The 15,272-nt window shown below is 35.7% G+C and overlaps 2 protein-coding genes and 1 long non-coding RNA gene across 3 annotated transcripts in view; 2 read left to right on the top strand and 1 right to left on the bottom strand.

Annotated features, from left to right (window-relative positions):
• LOC106159591 (uncharacterized) overlaps window positions 1-15,272 on the bottom strand; it is an 85,948-nt gene that overhangs the window by 28,186 nt on the left and 42,490 nt on the right. The window lies entirely within an intron of this gene.
• On the top strand, window positions 3,779-5,562 carry LOC147762828 (uncharacterized). Its single transcript, XR_015333672.1, has 2 exons — window positions 3,779-4,913; window positions 5,260-5,562. It is a non-coding gene; the product is annotated as an uncharacterized LOC147762828 (long non-coding RNA).
• Window positions 11,756-13,080, top strand: LOC147762827 (paraneoplastic antigen Ma3-like). Its single transcript, XM_087010091.1, has one exon. The coding sequence runs from the start codon at window positions 11,924-11,926 to the stop codon at window positions 13,067-13,069; it is 1,146 nt and encodes a 381-aa protein (XP_086866217.1). The 5' UTR covers window positions 11,756-11,923; the 3' UTR covers window positions 13,070-13,080.

Here is a 15,272-nt window from a genome sequence, read left to right as displayed (position 1 = left end):
TTAATAGTTGAAGTATATTGTGAAATATCTGTATGATTTCTTTTTAATGTCACCGTTTCAATAACGAGAAAATTGGGGGGGATTCCGCCCATGTCGAAGCACTTTTCCAGGGTGATTCCCGCGGAGAAACTCGCGCCGGGAATTCCTAGTTTGACCTACTTAAAAAGGGAGAAAAAGCCGGAGCAAAACGCGGAAAGACGTAGTAGTCGGATATTAAATAATAAATCTTTTGCTTGAATTATCTTTAAGAAACAATAAAATATATTGTTAAAGCACACAAGACTTTATTTCCTGTAATGAATTGTGATAATTAAGAGTTTTATGAGGAAACTGCTGGCTCCAATCCTTTATTTTGATGTATTTTCTCGCCTCATGAGAGAGGAGAGTTCCGAGTCTGGAATTAGGTCACGATTTCGACAAGGATTCGATTCGTTTTCGAATCGTATTCGTTTCGATAGCTTCCAGAATACCACGAATCGTTCACGAATTTTTTAACGAATCGAAGACGAAAAATTTTCGACGTCGAAAACGTTCGAGAATACCGCCCCTGGATTCATGTGTGAGACCGCGTGTCTTTGGATAGTCGAGCTAAAGAAGCAACGACGAACACAAGCGTCCTCCCATATGAAATAGTTGTAAAAGCAACTAATAGTAAGAAATTTAACACAAGATGGTGCTTTATTGAAAAAAAAAAAACGTCATGTACGCGGTCATGGACGCGGGTCTGCAGACGTTTTCAAACGGAGAACCACACTCAATTGTCACATTTGTTGCATTGACAACTACGTTAAACGATGTTAACTGTTGTATTCTAGGCTTCCAAAATGCAAAAAGGGGAAAAACGTTCATAAGTAGGCCCTATACAGTTATACATATCGTTATGGCTAGGTTGCCTTTAGATTCAACAAGCGTTCAAGGTGACAGCCGAGCGTGCAGTGAACGGGCTCTGTACGCGTAAAAGCTACATTAGTGCACTGAATGCGGTTATTTCAAGCAATATCAGATGAGAAATAAAACAAATGTTTATTGACAATTCAGGTCCGACAAATGTGCATAGCAATAGCATTAGTCGGTGTTACTTTTCTGTCAAAACCGCGATCATTTTCTAACATGTGAAAACTTTGGGACGGGACTAAAGATCTTGTTGTTTATTAGCCAAAATATAACCTGAAATTTTGTAAGATGTTCATAAAAGTAAGTGTCTTGCCCTGACGAAGGATTTAAAGCCTAATTACTTTTGATCATCCCAGGTCCGGTAAGTTGTTGACAATCAGGGGCCGTCCAGTTGCATTCCCCCGATAAACTTTTTGTAAGTGCAATTAGAATTATGATTACCTTTGAGGTAGGCTCGTCGCATGCCTCGCGTAAACTTATTTCTAGTCGCATTTGATCATCTACGGACAGTTAAAGTCAATCAGGGATACGCCGGTTATAATGTTTGCAACCTAAGTGTGCAGAATATTAAAAGCAAGTGCAAGTGTATCCATCACCCCGTACCTAATTACCGTCGACAACCGAGGAAAACAGAGAACAACCGAACACTACCGAACACAAGCACTAATTACCGTCCACACAACAGTCTACAAGCAATAAATACCGCCCACAAGCGTCCTCCCATAGGAAATAGTTGTAAAATCAACTAATAGTTAGAAATTTAACATAAGATGGTGCTTAAACGTATACGGCCCTGAAAGAGGTCACGGGCGCGGGGCTGTGGACGTTTTGAAAACAACGTAAAACGATTTTCACTTTCAACTAATAGTTAGAAATTAAACATTAGATGGTGCTTAAACGTATACGGCCCTGAAAGAGGTCACGGGCGCGGGGCTGTGGACATTCTGAAAACAACGTAAAACGATTTTCACTTTTGTATAGGCCCTACTGGCCTTTCAAAATGGAAAAAAAAGGGAAAAACGCTCATCAGTTTACTAAATATAATAATAATTGTTATAGCTAGGTTGCCTTTAGATTAAATAAACGTTAAACGTGACAGCCGAGCGTGCCGAAAACAGTCTCTGTGTACGTGTATAAGTTACATTAGTGCACGTTTAAAGGCAGTAACGCTTTTTAAACAGCTTTTATCCAAGTGCAGTGACGCATTTTAATTTGATCTCAAAACCAAATTCTAAGTTTATTTATTTATTGTATTATTCTATTATTTTACTCTGTATATTGCTCCGAAAGAAAGGAAAATGATTTCCGATTTTTATAATTGGCTAAATAAACTCTTATCTTATCTAAATGTGGTTATTTCAATAAATAAAGTACAGTCATAAGATTATGTATGTGTGCATTTATTCCATCTAACGTAAGAAGATTAGATACAATTATAAAGTCAGAAAATACAATAGAGGGAGTGTGATAATGATAGGGTCGCTAAACGAATTTGACGGAATATAGTCACTAGCCTAATCCTCTTGTCGCCTGGAAATGTTTCTAGGGTAAACAATATCCAAGACTCTACAAAACACCATCTCTTGTTCAGTCACACCTGCATCAACAGCACAGCACCATCACACAAAATCGTATGGAACTACATTTTCCCATGTCTTGACTAGAACACCTCTTCTCTTATTGTCAGCTGATATGAAATTTGGGAATCTGTTAAAAATAAATATAATATAATATAATGATAAAATCATACATGTATGTATAAACAAGAAATTTATACAAAGCAGATAAAAACTGAAATTTAATGAAAAATCCATAGATTAAAAAAAACTCACCTCATTGTCAGTCTCACACCAGTTGTTTATCAAAGTAATTTCTTACTATACTATATAGTATTAATAATTCCTTGGTCCTACTAGCAATAGGCTAGTTAAAAAATAATGAAGTATTTGCTTTTTTATATATAAACACTTAATTACTTTCTGCTTTGTCTAACTGGTATCTTTTCATCATTCCATGCCATCAAGTCCATTCTCATGCGATAGCTAAGGCAGGGGTAGGTATGCTGTCAACCTTCACTAAAACTGAAAAAGCACAATGCATAGGTCATAAATGTGTGTCTCTGCCTTGACAAACGATTTTTTTTAACTTGTTAAATTTGAAGACTCTTTTTACTACCAACAATTTCAGATAAATTGAGAAAATTTGTTTAAAAATCACTATATTAAAACTTATAATGTAAAACAACTTTGAAACCTGCCCAGGAAAGACCTTTAAATTAGTACACCTGTAATGCTGATTGCGCAATGTGCTAGTTAACAGGTGTGTATAGACACACACACCCTATTTCGTAATTAGGTCTAGATTCCAACTCCATAAAGGAAATAGAACGGATAAAGGTATACTAGTAGGCCTACACATTGTATGTAAACAAAGTACAACTATAACTTTGCAACAAAATATAACATTTCACTGGTACTGAACGTCAACAAGTGCATCTGAACTATGCGAAGGGAGGTTACTCCAAAATCATTTCTATACATTTCGGCGCTTATTTGAAACTTAGTGAATGCAAAAAAAGACTCACCTTTTAGTCTGCAAACCCAAAACTATGTAACTTGAAAGGCAAACGGCAGATTTTTTCCATTCTAAAACCATGTTATGGCAGCGATATGGTCGATCTGCAGCACCGATGGCGTTTTTTCACGTATTATTTTCCATAACAACTCTCACTATGACAGTGACACACTGTATACTATAAATATACACTTGAAAAGCTGAACATTCAATTTTTTTTCAACTGAAATGCAAGATTTGCCGAGAAAATCGCTTTCGAGTCACTTGCTCAGTGCAACGTGACAGTCCCAGTTTCGACTGACCTAGTCTACATACTTCGCACTAAAATAGGGATTTCACAAAAAAGGACGGCTGTACCAATTTTTTATTCTAATTGGCTCAATTCCAGCATATATAGTTGCATAAATCGTTATAATATCAATAAAGTAAGTTTGTCCATTTTTTCTACAATCATTTCATTTTAGGGTACAAAAGTACACGATCTGCTTGAGAAAAATGCGTGTGCTATATTTAGACATCTGATACAAGGTTTTCGTCGAAATTAAAATGTTCATTTTATATTGTGCGCTTACATCAAGTTCTAAATTTTATTCCTTGAAAGTTTCAAGCGAAATAATGAGTTGTTTACAGAGCTTCGTGGATTTACATAACAACTACGGATTTTTGAAAACATGGCGCGAAACACACGTCGCGGACTATTTTGTGCAAGCGCGTAGGTGTTTTTGTATTGATCACCGCTTACGCATTGATATGCAAGATCTGCGGACAGACTGGAGCATGCAAGTGTTCTATTCTGTAACGTTCTCTCGAGCGCGACGTTATCATTTTGCCAGAAAAGTGACGTCGTTGCCGATCCAGTGACGTCACCATAGCGTTTCAAACAACCAACTACAAAGACAGAAAAAAATCTGCAAAAATGCAGTGGTGCGCCTTATTTATCTGTTTGGCAGTTGCATTAACTGCATCAGATGCATACATTTACAAAAGATCTCCTTGGACCGCATGGAGCCCGTGTGCGAGGAAATGCTCTGAAAGGTTGGCACGTAGATGGCAAGTTGCAACTTGCATGCGGTGCAACAACGACGGTTCCGGATGCGTTAAAACCCCACCATTTTCAGGCGTCATCAAAGGGGATTGCTGGGGCAGTGTTATGAGACACCCGAAAAGGTGTCGTTACGATCCGTTGAACTGCACAGGTAGAGGCCCTTACACAGGCGTTTGGGGGAATTTTAGGATGGTGGGCGTTCATTGCCGATATCGAGGTTGGGCTCGCGCTCCCTGTGGAGTGAAGGGAACAAAGCTTTGCATAGGAGAGTGCATAAAAACCAGCAAATCCTTTCCTGGTCCCGTCAGATGCCAATGGGGCAGGTACAAGCAGTGTCCCTGCGTAGGATCATGCGGAAAGGAAACCAAACCCGCCTACGACAGATATGGATAAATCTAAGGTAAATATCGTCAAGTGCATCAGTCGTTCGTATTGAAATTTAAACTGTCACTTCCCCTTTAAGTTCTTAACAAGATTAAAAACGAAATTAGAAAAGGATTTGGAATTGAATTAAAAAAAAATAAGTTCGATTTAATCTGATTTGTATTGATCCAAAAATCTTTTCATCTACACGCGTGCAGAAAAAAGTAATAAACCAAACATGTTTTTAATAAGCTAAAACATTTTAACGATGACTCGGAATAGATCCTGCAAAATCTTCGTAATAGAGATAAGAAGTTTAGATGTTCAAAAATTGAACGTGAAACATGAATTTTGTCTTACATTGTAAAAAAATTGTCTTTCAGGTGAAAATTCTAACGGGAGTCCATAGGGAGTGAAGAAGCATTTTCAAACAGCAAAAACCTGAATGGACAAGTTCCTATCGGCTTGGAGCACAACACGAAAAAGTCAATCTGCATTGCGAGCATGAATCGCATTCACCTTTTATAATTTATAACGTTACCTGAACTGTTTTTTTTTCTTTTCTTTTCTTTTCTTTTTTTTTTTTTTTTTTTTTGGTTCTGTCTGTGGATAAATATAAATAATATATGCATAAAAAGGAATTTTAACAAAAATTCAAGCAAATAATAATTTATTTAGAAAGCAAATATGCCGTTAGAGCAGCATGGAGGATGGGCATACTATTATTCTGAGTTACGTACAGAACAGTGACCTTGCTCCACTGATTTTTTTTTTCAGTTACAAACTTCAGAAGATACACGTCAATATGTATAACAGTAGGACACATACTGTCGAAGCGGAGTGATATATAGCCGTTTTCTCGCGCCAGGACGTTATGTCGGGCTCAAATTTTGTGAAAATTTAAACTTGGTCGAAGAATGGCTAAATACTCTAAATACTGTATATTGCGTTCGTCAAAGTCTCACTGAGCGGTAAAATTTGACCTTGGCAACAGTAATTTGGAATCTGTTCTTGCCATCCAATCACATGATGGCTTTACTCTGTAATAATCTTTTAAAATATTAAAACAAATTAAAAAAAATTACAGTAGAGAATAATTTTGAATATCAGAACTGATTCAGTACCCCAGTAACTATTGGTAAGAAGGGGGGAATTGTCATTTACTCCAGGAGAATCGATTTTTGGCTGATATGAACAGTGAGTCTACCTCTTTTATATTCATGAAAAAAAAAGAGGACAAAAAACAACAGGAAATAGATTTATTTTTAAAAAAATGGTACAAGTATACATAAAAAAGGAAGTCCATATGCACGGGCACTAGGAAAAAAATTAGTCTGTCCGGAGATCTGGCATATCAATGCGTAATCCTGCGCGCTTGCACAAAATAGTCCGCGACGTGTGCTTCGCGCCATATTTTGCAAAAATCCATAGCTGTTATGAAAATCCATGAAACTGTAAATAGCCTATTATTTTGATTGAAACTTTCAAAGAATAAAATTTAGAACTTGATGTAAACTCACAATGTAAAACGGACGAAAGTGTTGTATCAGCTGTATAAAAATAGCACACAAGTTTTTCCCAAGCTGACCTTGGAATTTTGTACCCAAAAATGAAATGATTGCAGAAAAAATGGACAAACCTAATTTTTTGACATTATAATGATTTATGAAACTATATATGCTCAAATTACGCTATGAAGAATAATTTTTTGTGAGACCTTTCCTCTTTTTTAATTATTATTATTTTTCAAATTATTATTTGCTCTTTGTAAAATCTCTATTTTAGTGCGAAGTATTTACATCAGTCAAAACTGGGACTGTCACGTTGCATTGAGCATATGACTCGAGAGCGTTTTTCTTGGTAAATCTTGCATTTCGGTTGAACAAATTGAATGTTCAGTTTTCCAAGTGTATATCGATAGTATACAGTGTGTCACTGTCATAATGAGAGTTGTTATGGAAATTCAAAATAATACATGAAAAAACGACATCGGTGCTGCAGACAGCCCGGGAGCCACCGGCTCATATGACGGTTATTTTGGAGAACATTAGATTTGGCCTCGTTTTCAAAACTTGGAGTGGCGGCTCGAACCAATCTGGCGGGAGAAGCAGGCATAGAGACAGGTAAGATGAACAGACGTTTATACGCTGACATGTTGATAATTTTAATAATGCACTTGACAGAACGATAAAGTATATTCTCAAGCTATATTTTATGTACCAAAGTAGTGTTCAAGTATCGGTTTCACTGAATATTCTGTCAAGTTAATGTCGTGTTACAAAATGGCGGCACACAAAACACGTTCTATTGAATTGTGCCAAATGCAGATGAAGGTGATTTTTCTTTGTCTGTTCAGTTTTTTTTTATAGTGTGACATTTGTTTTTGAATATGTAAAAAATTTAGGAAGGAACCTAACCTGCAACTTATCGATTTTCTACATGTACGACAGGCAGTATATTTTGCAATATTCAAGTAACTACAGCAGCAGTCTCGTGTTACATCTTGAATGAATGTCGAAGTTTAATCATGAATTTTTAATAATAATAATAATAAAACACTTCTTTAAAACCGCGCTACACATGCGTCTCAGCGCTGTTTACATAAAAAATAAAAACTCCACAGATAAATTAAAGCCAGTATAGACTAAAAACAGAATACTTAAAAAATGTAAAAACTAAAAAGATGCTATAAATTAAAGTATTCCTTAAATAAAAAAGTTTTTTAATTCTTCTTAAAACAGTTATATGATTCATCCAGAGACACATTAGATCTTGTGATAAAATTGGACCATAAAATCGGTGCACAAATCTCGAAACTTCTGTGTCCATATGTTTTAAGAGTCATTTTGGTGTCTTTTCCCTTAAGTTGAAGTTGTCCACTAGATCGAAGTGATCTGATAGGAGTTAAAAGTTCTATGGTAGAGTTTAAGTTAAATGGACAGTCGCCCTTTAAAATCTTAAAAGTCAAAAGTAATATTTTAAAAACTATTCGTTGAGACACGGGTAGCCAGTGGCGGTTTCGCAGAATTGGTGTGATGTGGTCGGACTTCTGAGCTTTACAGAGGAGACGAGCAGCAGAGTTCTGAATTGATTGTAGCTTTTCCATTTGATAGTTAGGTATTCCAAACAATACGCTATTGCAATAATCCAGTCTAGACGTTACAAATGCATGGATGAGTAATTCAGTTTGCTTGGTGTTAATAAGGTGAAAGATCTTGGATATCCGTTGGAGACTAAAATATGCTGTTTTACATACTTTGTTAATGTGTGATGTCATTTCACATTTGTTATTAAATGTAAGTTCCTTACTTCTGTTGTTGGTTTTATAAAAGAATCCCAAACTCTAATACTATCAAGTGCAATATTGTCTTTGGAAAACTTAGAGTTGAAATGGACTACAATTTTTGCCTTTTTATGCATTTCTTGTTGTTTTGAAGTTAACTAGATTAAATTTACTTCATGAAATGACAGTGTGTGTGGTTGTGGTGCTCACAGTATGTGAATATGGGGGATGTATTGCCTCATGTCTTGTATGAATGTCACAGTAAGATATTGAGAATTTGCCCTCTTCTGATATTTTTTTGTGTTTTGGTTTTTATTAGATGGAATGGCTTGTTAAATGACATGTAATATATTTGATTCTGCATAGATAGATATATTATGAGAGGGAGATAATTCACTTTTGAGGATATGAAAGTCATTTTTTAGATATTCTGCAAATCCCTTTTCATGCTCTTTCCTTACATTTTGATTTAAGTAAGATTAAAAAAAATACAAAAAATGTAATATTATCCATGAAAAGGAGTTAAACTTGTACAGGAATGTCCAATAAATAATAGGTTTATCTACCTTTTTATACTTTCCGTGACCTTGATCATTGACAGTACAAAGGCTTATATTAAGCTATCATAATAAGGTATCGGTATTACACAGCTGAAGATATATATATATATATATATATATATATATATATATATATATATATATATATATATATATATATATATATATATATACTGCCAAATATAGTGTAACTTTTCATAACAGTCTGTTGGAATATCTCTTGAACATATTTTTCATTTTATCATAAATTGAATAATATATCATGCCCAACAAAAAGCTTAGATAGGACATTCACTATGGGAAAGTCGATTTAAGGTACTGGCATGTCAGCGAAGAGCATTGTTATCAGCCCAGCATGTGTGTGCATGGGGTGAGTGTAGGGGTACGCATGCTTGTAAATTATCCAATGAAGCTATTTTCACACTTGTAACTTTTATAGTTGTGAAAGATGCAAAATTGAAAACTAATCACAAGCATATTTTTCAAAAATATGAATAACAAATTTTAACTTTTCACATGTTTACTCATTTGTCAGGAGACAAATGTGTGATATCAATGAGAGAATTTTTTCTCAAAAATGAGTTTTATTTCTTACATTACATATTACAACCTTCATTGGTTGACCATTTTAAATAGATAAACACTTAACATAATAAAAAGCCACTATTACATTTTAAGTGTGTTTTCAAATTGCAAATTTTTGTTATAAGGAAAAGTTTATTTTTGTTAAAAAATCTCCCATGCACAAACCTGCAAAAACATGGGTTATAAGTTTTTGAAGGAAAATTGTTTCATGAAAAAAGAACATTATATTTGTAAAATTCCTCCTTTGTTTTAATTTATAAATATTGTGTATTTTATGAAACAAAATGTACTAGTACAATAATTAGTGTATGGTAGTTGTGAACACTCTAGTTTGTAGACTTGTATGTATTTCCTAAACTCTTCAGGGCTTCATTTAAATGGGATCTTAATTGATTTAAAGATATGCATGTTTGCCACAGTTCAGCTGCTGCTGATGAGCTTCATTTATCTATACTTATACTGATACACTTTTAGAGTAAAAAGTGCTATTTTAGATAATTCAATTGTTACCAGCTTCCCTAATATATTATCAAGATTGTGATTTAATTATTTATATTGATTTTAGTGTGTATTCTTGTTTTGTTTGTGTAACTATGGACTCGTCACTCGTCTTGTCTTGTGACTTGATGTAATTCTGACGCCCTCTAATTGTTCCTTTGTCTGTTCCTTTGTCTATGTCCCTTTGTTCTGTCTTCCCGCGTCTTTGTCATGTGACTTCACATTATAAAAGGCATTGGCGCCGTATTTTCAAATAGTGCTGAAGTTGCTGTTCGTCTGTCTGTTTCTATGTGGTAAGTTGGATGTCATCTAGTTAATTCTAGTTATATTTTATCTTGCCTTTTGCGTATCCAACTCCACTATACAATACTGTATTACATCGTTTTCTACTCTTTAGTTTTCAGACCAAGCCGTATTGGTATATCCAGCACTCTTTCTAAACGCCCTTGAATAAGATCAGGGTAAGCCGTTATAGCCTTTATAAACCGTAGTTATCTATATCAAATTTATTATTTCCTTATCATAGAGGTAAACTATAGAATTATAAGTTATTTATTGTATGTCATTTTATTTGTCAATCGACTGCAAACGACTACGATTAGTCCACTGTACGTCTACCTGTTATAACAAGGCTAGGCGGTTTGGCCGATGAATCGGGGTCTCATTATCAACGTCACTGACTCGGTGTGAGTAGTGGACATCGGACATCTCTATGTGTGGAAGTGTGAACACTAAGTGGTGGATCGTGTAAACTGTCTTCGGACCATGTTGACCGACACCGTTGTGTTTGTATGACCTGTACCTGGACTGTGCATATAAACTGACCCATCTGGATTGTCTCAGGACATCGTTCACGGAGGACTGTGCCTGCATACTTCCCCTCGGTTGTGAATGCTGAGTTACTTACCTTAGATGATCATTCAGGACGATTCTTTTTAGACTGTGTTGTGAGCCACTCTACTAGGAACATTTTCTGTGACATTAATACATGGTTTGATAGCTTGGAGACTATGAATTTCGTTCGTCACGAATGTCTCAGGATCGTCACATTATTGTGAAGACTGTAAGTTATTTTGACATAACTGGGTGTGACTCTACACGTTTTAGACATTCATTTCATTAAACGCATTTATTTTCATTGATAGTTTGATATATTTTTTTTTCGTACTATACACAGGCATTGATTCAAATAAACCTCAGATTTGTTTAAAAGATTTTTTTGGTCGAAAATAACCATCATTTATTCAGATATTGTCAGGTGTGTTTATTCCTCCATTTAAATTTCTAAAATTTAAGTCTATTTGTTGGTGGATTAATTGGCCAGATTACTTGTGTTATTTAATGTCTGTGCTGCAATTTGATTAAAGGAAAGTTGTTTCTGTTCAAATAAGATTATAAACATTAAATTAAAAGAAAAACTGTCTAGGGTAATTTACATTTAAAACACTTTAGTTGCTTACTAATTACCCCATTGCTTTTATTTATCATTATTTAATTGGATTATTCTTTAGTTGAGATGTTTTTTTTATTTAGTTGATTATTTTGTGATTATTCAGTTAATTTAGTTCCATTAGTATTTAGTTCCATTATACCAAATTATTTTCAATTTGTTTATTATTTCAATGAGTTTATTGTGAGTATACCTCTTTGGTTTAATTTATCAGTTTAGGTTCAAATTTATTTTTCATTACAATATACTAAACGGCTAACCCTAATTTTTATACCTTGTAGAATATCTTGATTTGCTTTTCTCTAAACATTTTCTCTTATTTCCTCAAAATTTAGTTCCAATTTTCTTTACAATTTCTTCCCAAGCTATTGATTTCTTTAGTTAAAAAAAAAATCTGCTTATTTTAGTATTTGATTTTCCAGTTGAGTTCTATTCAACTTTTATTGTTACATTCATTTTGAGTTCTTTGATTTCCTTTCATTGATTTCACATCATTTCATTGGTTTACTTCATTTCTTTGCATTCATACTTTTTATTATTTTATGTTTCAAACCCATTTCGGTTCATCCGTATTAGCTTTGCCCAGATTGGTTTTACTCTTATGACTGCTGAAATTTCAATTTGAATTTATACTTTTGCTTGGCTATCTGGTATTTACAATTCTGTAAGACATGGCTACTGGGGGTACGCGAATGTCTGATAAAGAGAAAGATAAACTTGTTGCCGCGTTTGAAGCACTTGATGCGAACCCAGATTCTGACCACCTTGAGCAGTGGATGGAAGAGTACGTAAGAGGTCATGAACGCGAAGAACGTGGTGAACGTAGTACATATTCGCAGCCGCGAGAATACATGCCTCCTCCATATTATACCGCGCCCAAACTCGCAATTTTCTCTGGTGATTTTAATAAAGATGCCACATATGAAGCTTGGTGCTTTGAGGTCAATTCTCTTCGTAGTGGACGTGTTTTTCCCGAGCATGTGGTCTCCACGGCGGTTAAAAAATCTTTAAGAGGAGAAGCTGCAAAAATCGTGCAAAGATTGGGCATAAATTGTACTTTAGACGAAATTCTTGCTAAATTCAAGGGCATATACGGTGCAGTAGAAGATCGAGAAAATCTTCTTTCGAAGTTTTACAGCGCGAATCAAAAGGCAGGTGAGAGCGTGGCTGAATGGGGTTGCAGACTTGAAGATATTTTGTACCGTGCGCTAGATGATCACATTATGTCTACAGACTCCAGGAATGACATGCTACGTATAAAGTTCTGGAGTGGACTGCATAAGCCACTTAAAGAGGCGTTGAGACATAAGCTGGATGCAGAGCTGACTTTTGATCAATTGAGAGTTGAGTCCCGGAAAATAGAAAGTGAGTTAGGACTTTTACCATCGGAGAATAAAAACATAAAATCTGTTCATGTGAAGCAGACTACTGCAGAGACTAAGTCCAATGATTGTGAACTAAGAGGCATGATTAATCAGATTAATAGTAGATTTGATAGAATAGAGAAACGCTTTAATGCATTGGAAAATAATGCTGCAATGTCTTCTGGTCAAGAATCAGTTCACGTTTCAGATAGAATTCCACGTACCAGAGGTATTGGTAGAGGCCAAGGCCGTAGCTATAGAAGAAGAAGAGGTCGTACTTATTCTTCCTTTTCAGGTCAACGTTCTTTTTCAGTAACCAACAGGAATGGCAATAGCCAGATAAACAATGCATCAAAAGAAATTATTTGTTTCAGATGTGGACAACCTGGTCATGTTGCTGTTGGGTGTAGAGCAGACATTAGTGCTCATTTAAACTCCAAAGAGTCTGTTTAGCCAGTGCAACAGACTCAAAATCTCCAAAGGTTGTTAAAAATACTCCAAATTTAGTGGGCAATTCTAATGAATGTATAATTGCTATTGACAAATGTTCTTTTTCAGCCTTATTAGACACTGGTGCCAATGTATCAACAGTTTGTGAAAGTGCATACAAGAGAATAGAGCATGTTTATCCTCTGAAACAATTAGATCTTTGTCAGTTGGAAATTGAGGTAGCTGGAGGTCAGACATTACCTTACTCTGGTTATGTTGAGGTAGACATTAGTATTCCAGGTGTATCTGACCCAATAAGCTGTGTCATGTTGGTTGTGGCCGATACAAAGTATGGTAAGGATGTGCCTATTGTTCTAGGAACTAATGTTTTAGAACTCATCATGAAAAATGTAGAGAGTAAGTATGGTGTAAGGTTTCAGCAAGCTAAACACATTCCAAGCTCTCTGTTACTCTCCATGAGGTGCCTGAAGTCGATGCATGATAGACTGAAAAGAAACAACGGACAGATAGGTATTGTAAAATCTGCTATCTCTGACAAAGTAGTTATTCCAAGCAATACTTCAGTTTTAATCAAGGGCTGTATTGATAGGAAATTGGACGTTTTACCAAAGCAAGGTATCTTGCAGCCATGGGAGAAGTCAGTTTTACCAAGAGGGGTAACCATTACTCCAGCTTTGGTTGATACCAAAGAACAAGAAGTTTTACCTGTTCAGGTGAGTAACCTTAACACATATCCAGTTGTCATAGCACCTAAAAGTGTAATTTGTCAGATACAGGCATGCCAGGAGTTGGACGGTGAAGAAGAGGATCATGGTGGTTCAGACAATGACAACATGGAATATTTGTCTGTGATAGATCTGAACAAAGATTTATCTGATGAGGAATTCAGGAAGGTGAGTGATTTTATCCAAGGTTATTCTGATATATTTTCTCAAAGTGATGAGGATGTAGGTTTCGCCAGTTTGGTTAAACACAGGATAGTCTTGTCAAATCATGAGCCTTTTAAGCAGAGACATAGGAGGATTCCACCCTCTATGTACCAAGAGGTAAGAAATCACATCAGACAACTTCTTAACTCAGGTGTAATAAGAAAAAGCCAAAGTCCTTGGGCTTCAAATATTGTACTTGTAAAGAAGAAAGATGGTAGTCTGAGATTGTGTGTTGACTATAGACAGCTGAATCAACGTACTGTGAAGGATGCCTTTGCATTACCACGGACTGAAGAACTCCTTGATGATATTGGAGGAAAGCTGTTTTATAGCGTTTTAGATATGAAGAGTGGTTACCATCAAGTCCCCATTGAAGAAGCACATAAACAGTACACTGCATTTACTGTCGGACCATTGGGTTTGTATGAATATAACAAACTTCCTTTTGGGCTATGCAATGCTCCAGCAACATATCAGCGTATGATGGAGGAGACGCTGGATGGTATCCATGACTCAGGTGAGAGGTTTTGTCACATTTATTTGGATGATGTGATTGTAGCGTCAAAATCTTTCTCAGAACATTTGAATCATCTCAGCTTGGTCTTTGAGCGCTTTAGACAAGCAGGTCTTAAGCTATCTCCAAAGAAATGCAAACTTTTCCAGGAAAAGGTATGTTTTATTGGTTACATTGTATCTTCAAGAGGCATTGAAGCTGACCCAGCAAAGATTGAAAAGGTAAAGAACTGGCCTGTCCCGAAAACTGCAGATGAATTGAGAATATTCTTGGGTTTCACGGGCTACTACCGTAAGTTTGTAAAGGACTATTCAAAAATTGCTAGACCATTGTACAACTTACTTACTGACCCGGTAGACGCCAAAACTGAAAAGAAAAGAAAAGGTAAAAAGTCACCTAAGCAGAATGCATGTTGGCAATGGAAAGATGATGAGCAGCTAGCTTTTGATACGTTGAAAGGTATTTTGTCATCACCACCTGTGTTAGCTTACCCAGATTTTAGCAAGCCATTTATTTTACACACCGATGCATGTCAGACTGGTCTAGGAGCTGTGTTATACCAGGAAAATGAAGGTAAGGAACGAGTCATTAGTTTTGCTTCTAGAGGCCTCACGAAAGGTGAAAGAAACTACCCTGTTCACAAATTAGAGTTTTTAGCATTGAAATGGGCTGTTCCTAAAAAGTTTCATGATTATCTTTATGGTAACAAATTTGTAGTCTACACAGACAACAACCCATTAACATATGTTCTTACAACTGCAAA

The sequence above is a fragment of the Lingula anatina genome, chromosome 3 (genome assembly GCF_051362555.1).
Source record: "Lingula anatina isolate TDL-2025a chromosome 3, LinAna3.0, whole genome shotgun sequence".
Lineage (NCBI taxonomy): Eukaryota > Metazoa > Brachiopoda > Lingulata > Lingulida > Lingulidae > Lingula > Lingula anatina.
This window is presented reverse-complemented; position numbering and strand designations above follow the sequence as displayed.